This window comes from Tripterygium wilfordii, chromosome 16, assembly GCF_013401445.1.
Source record: "Tripterygium wilfordii isolate XIE 37 chromosome 16, ASM1340144v1, whole genome shotgun sequence".
NCBI classification, from domain to species: Eukaryota; Viridiplantae; Streptophyta; class Magnoliopsida; order Celastrales; family Celastraceae; genus Tripterygium; species Tripterygium wilfordii.
Window position 1 is genome coordinate 7,745,304 of NC_052247.1, and position 5,791 is coordinate 7,751,094.

The window sequence follows — 5,791 nt, forward strand, 5'->3', positions numbered from 1 at the left end:
TGGAAGATGCACCACCAGTTGGGCCACTCAAACCAAAGATAGATCCTTTGTACAAGAATGACAAGGCTGTGCCATGGAATTATGAGGTTGAAGGAGAAATGGTAGATAATATTTCTGGTGTTAGTGGAGTTACCCGGAGTGGGAGATGTTACATGAGAAATGAGCCAGAAGGGAATCCGATAGTGGATCTTGAAGCTGAACGTAAAAGAAAAGGGAAAGTAATACCTGAAGTTGAAGGATCTGGTTCTATTCCGGAAGAAGGTCTTTTTGTACGCCCAGAAGAGAAAAAGAAAGTTGTAACTGATGTGGAAGTCCAGGAGTTCATGAAAATTATTCGGCAGAGTGAGTACATGATAGTGGATCAATTGAAGAAAACTCCTGCAAAAATTTCGATCTTGGAGTTGATAATGAGTTCTGAACCGCATCGACAAGTCTTGATGAGAATGTTAAATCAGGCGTACGTATCAGACAAGATTCCTACAGATTCTTTTAATGGCATTGTGGGAAATGTGTTGGCGTCTCATTTGTTGTCTTTTACTGAGGATGATATTCCGCCTGAAGGGATGGGGCACAACAAAGCTTTGCATATTTCAGCCATGTGTCGTGGAAAGGAATTAGCAAGTATTTTGGTGGATAATGGGTCATCGCTCAATATTTTACCAAAGGAGACTTTTGAAAAGCTGCCAATTGACAGATCTTATTTAAGACCAGTGCTGATGGTGGTAAGGGCATTCGACGGAACACGTAGAGAGATTATGGGAGAAATTGAAATACCTTTACAGGTTGCAAGCGTAACTTTCAATGTACCATTTGTGGTAATGGATATCTCACCAACCTACAGTTGCCTGTTGGGACGACCTTGGATTCACACTGCAGGAGCCGTTCCCTCATCATTGCATCAGATGCTCAAGTTTGTTCATGATGGAAGGGTTTATATAGTAAAGGGCCAGTCAGAATGGATGGTTGCTAGTTTGTCTAATAATTCTCCTATTGATGCTCCGACAGAAGGGATTGAGAGTTCATTCCAATCTTTTGAAATTGCTAGTGCTAGCTATGTGAAGGAAGGACTTTCTCCCTTAAAGCCACAAGTATCCAAGGTTACGAAGAATGTAGCAAAATTTATGTTGAAAAAGGGGTTTCGCCCGGGAGAAGGACTTGGTAAGAATCGACAAGGAATTAAGAAGCCAGTAGAAATGGTGAAACATCCAGAACGTTGGGGCTTAGGTTATAAGCCAACCAGGATTGACAGGAACCGTGTGCAAGCAGACAAACAGGCGAAGAGGTTTGCTCGTTTGGGAGGAAAGGAATTGGAAGTTGAAAAGAAACCGATTCCCTGGCTTTATGACAGTTTTGTGTATGGAGGGATGCAGAACAAGATAAATTTGGCTGATATTGGGGCAGTTTTTGGAAAACTGTCATTTGGAAACTCGACAGATAAAACTGGGGCAATTTTGGCAAATATATGTGTTCAGTTTGAAGAGTTCCAAGTAGCTGTGGTGGAATAGGAACAAAGTGCGACTGCTAGACCTTGCTTTGTCATCTCGCGTCCTTCAAATTTCAAATTAGGCAACTGGACCTGTCTGGAGCTCCCAGTATCTCTCAAAAACCTGCAAGAGTAATCCCGAGTGCACTACCATCGTGGGCCCAGCTCACGGCCTTCGTTTGGGTCTTTTGTAATGAGCACGCTTTACTTTGCTTTCAATAAATCTTATAGTATGGCGATTGCATGTTCAATCTTTGTACATATTCCCTTTTCCATGAAATGAAAGTCTTTTGACAGTCATCCATATTCATGTTTCTTCATTCCCATTTGAGTTTTTGTTCTCCATTCTCAAAACCATTTTTATTCATTTCTTTCACAGGATTGAAAATGATGATAACGAAGGTGACGAACTTAATGAACCAGATTTTGATGCACCCATTAGCAATGTTGAATCTGACTATGAAATAGAGGAAGAAATTGAGATTTTACCTGAAATGTTAAGACAAGTCAATCAAGAAGAGAAACTAATAAAGCCGCACCAAGAGATAACTGAAGTTGTTAATTTGGGAACTGAAACGGAGAAAAAAGAGGTTAAGGTAGGAGCTGCCTTCGAAGGAGAAAGCAAGAAGAAGTTGATAGATTTATTGCATAATTACCAGGATGTCTTTGCATGGTCTTATCAGGACATGCCCGGTCTTGATACAAGTATTGTTGTTCACAAGTTGCCATTGATTCCAGAATGTACCCCAGTGAAACAAAAGCTAAGGAGATTAAAAGCAGATATGCTTTTGAAGATAAGAGATGAAGTGAAGAAACAGTTCGATGCTGGTTTTTTAGCAGTGGCTAGATACCCTGAATGGGTGGCAAATATTGTACCTGTTCCCAAGAAGGATGGAAAAGTGCGGATGTGTGTCGATTATAGAGATCTCAATCGTGCAAGCCCGAAGGATAATTTTCCACTTCCCCATATTGATGTTTTAGTGGATAATACAGCTAGACATTCAACTTTCTCTTTTATGGATGGATTTTCGGGTTACAATCAGATCAAGATGGCACCAGAGGATCGTGAGAAAACGACTTTTATTACCTTATGGGGAACTTTTTGTTATAAAGTCATGCCGTTTGGTCTAAAGAATGCTGGTGCTACTTATCAACGAGCCATGGTCACTTTGTTTCATGACATGATGCATAAAGAAGTTGAAGTATATGTCGATGATATGATAGTAAAATCCAAAGAAGGTGAAGATCATATTGTGAATCTCCAGAAGTTGTTTGATCGATTAAGGAAGCATCAATTGAAGTTGAATCCAGCTAAGTGCACATTTGGGGCAACCTCGGGGAAGTTGTTAGGTTTCATAGTAAGCAGGAAAGGAATTGAGGTAGATCCTGATAAAGTGAAGGCGATCTTGGAGATGCCACCCCCTCGGACAGAAAAGGAAGTTAGGGGTTTCTTGGGAAGGCTGAATTACATTGCCAGATTCATTTCACAGTTGACGGCTACTTGTGAACCAATCTTTAAATTATTGCGTAAGAGTAACTCTACTGAGTGGAACGAAGATTGTCAGATAGCATTCGAAAAGATCAAACAATACTTGAAAAGTCCTCCAGTGTTGATGCCTCCTGTGGCTGGCAGACCGCTTATCCTCTATTTGACTGTCTTAGATAGTTCGATGGGATGTGTGCTTGGACAACATGATTCATCGGGAAGAATAGAGCATGCCATTTATTACTTAAGCAAGAAGTTTACTAGTTGTGAAGCAAATTATTCGATGTTGGAGAAGACTTGTTGCTCTTTGGTTTGGGCTGCACATCGACTTAGACAGTACATGCTTTATCATACGACGTGGTTGATTTCCAGGATGGATCCTATCAAATACATTTTTGAGAAACCTTCTCTTTCAGGGAGGATAGCTAAATGGCAGATGTTATTATCAGAATATGATATTTTGTATGTCACACAGAAGGCAATCAAAGGGAGCGCAATAGCAGATTATTTGGCAGATGGAGCAATTGATGATACTCAGTCTATGGATTTGAAGTTTCCAGATATTGATGTCATGACTGTGTCGATAGAAGAGGGGAATCAGAAGGATTTGGCAAAATGGACTATGTTGTTCGATGGGGCTTCTAATATCATGGGATGTGGAATTGGTGCAGTGTTAATATCACCTGATGAGAATATTATCCCGTTTACAGCTAAGTTGTATTTCGAATGTACTAACAATGTGGCTGAGTATGAAGCATGTACGATGGGAATTCAAGCTGCTATTGATATGGGGATTAGGAGGCTACAGGTCTATGGTGACTCACAGTTGGTGATTAGGCAATTGAATGATGAGTGGGAAACTAAAAATGACAAGCTCATTCCATATTACCAACATATCAAAAAGTTAGTCAAGTTTTTTGATCGGGTTGAGTTTGATCATATCCCCAGGGAAGGAAATCAAATAGCAGATGCTTTGGCAACTTTGGCGGCAATGTTTGATGTAGACCCAAAAGGGGAAGTGCAGCTAATTAAAATTGAGAAACAAGAAGTTCGAGGTTACTGTTCAAATTTGGAGGGAGAGCCTGATGGTAAACCGTGGTATCATGATATCCAACAGTACATTGAAAAGAAAGAATATCCATCAGGGGCATCAGAGAATGATAAACGTACCATCAAGAGATTGGCGGGATCTTTCTTCTTGAGTGGAAATGTTCTTTATAAAAAGAATGATGGGATAGTTTTCCTGCGTTGTGTTGATATGGCGGAGGCTGAACTAATTATGAAAGAAATTCATGAAGGAATATGTGAGACTCATTCCAGTAGATATGCAATGGCACGGAAGATTATACGTGCAGGGTATTATTGGTTAACCATGGAGAGGGATTGTATAAGTTATGCAAACAGATGCCACAAATGCCAGATTTATGCAGACAGGACACATGTTCCCGTTAATCCATTACATGTGTTGACATCACCATGGCCTTTCTCGATGTGGGGATTAGATGTCATCGGTCCGATTGAGCCGAAGGCTTCTAATGGGCATCGTTTCATTTTGGTTGCTATTGATTATTTTACTAAATGGGTGGAGGCTGCTTCGTATTCTAATGTGATGAGTAGTGTGGTCGTTCGGTTCTTGAGAAAAGAGATTGTTTGTCGATATGGAGTCCCAGAAAGAATTATCACTGATAATGGCACGAATTTCAATAGCAAAATGGTGAAGGATTTTTGTGACCAGTTCAAAATTAGTCACCATAATTCAACTCCATACCGTCCAAAGATGAATGGGGCTGTCGAAGCGGCGAATAAGAATATCAAGAAGATCATCGGGAAGATGACAGAGAATTACAAAGATTGGCATGAAAAGCTCTCTTTTGCTTTATATGGTTATCGAACATCAATACGCACATCTACCGGGGAGACTCCTTTCTCCTTGGTGTATGGTATGGAAGCAGTTTTGCCTATCGAAGTGGAGATTCCATCCCTTCGAGTAGTTTTGGAGGCAGGATTGGAAGAATCAGAATGGACTCGAATGCGATATGAACAGTTGAATTTGATTGAAGAACGAAGATTACGAGCAATTTGTAAAGGGCAATTGTATCAAAGAAGATTGATGAAAGCACATAATAAGAAAGTTCGGCCTCGCAGTTTCAGGGAGGGAGAGTTAGTGTTGAAGATGATTTTGCCACCTCAAAAGGATCACCGAGGGAAGTGGACACCGAATTATGAGGGACCATATGTGGTGAAAAAAGCTTTTGAAGGAGGAGCATTAATTTTGACAAGAATGGATGGAGAAGAATTGCCTAATCCGGTGAATGCAGACGCCATCAAAAAGTATTACCCATAGAAAAAAAAAATAAAAGAGGAAAAAAAAAAAAAAAAAAAACTCACTAGATTGAAAACCCGAAAGGGCGATCTAGGCAAAAATTAGAGTAAAAAGCTCGCTAGATTGAAAACCCGAAAGGGCGGTCTAGGCAAAAATTAGAGCAATAAAAATCCCGCCGGAGTGAAAATCCCTCATGGGCGCTTCAGGCAAAATTAGGGAAAAAAGAAACGTCTCTACTATAGTGAAAACCCTTCCTGGGAGGTTCAAGTAACGTTGATATCAGAAAGGTGTGGTGAAAACAACTGAGGGGAATGAGGCAGAGGCCTTTTGAGGATTTGAGATGAATATAAGGAAATACAATGAATGACAAATAGCGAGGCTGTACAAAGGTGAATTGGTTATGTTCAGGGATATGCATGATGAGGCTACGAAGGAGACGATTGATATGGAAGTAGTCAGATTCAATAATTGCAAAATGGGGGCACACAAAACTGGGGCA

At 40.4% G+C, this 5,791-nt stretch overlaps 1 protein-coding gene across 1 annotated transcript; it reads left to right on the forward strand.

The window, feature by feature from the left end:
* Nucleotides 1-314: 314 nt before the first annotated feature.
* LOC119980741 lies at nucleotides 315-5,301 on the forward strand (the record flags this gene model as incomplete). Its single annotated transcript, XM_038823537.1, has 3 exons — nucleotides 315-974; nucleotides 1,371-1,454; nucleotides 1,957-5,301. Coding segments are annotated over 3 exons (4,089 nt in total), but the record flags the coding sequence as incomplete, so codon positions are not given.
* Between the last annotated feature and the right edge of the window lie 490 nt (nucleotides 5,302-5,791).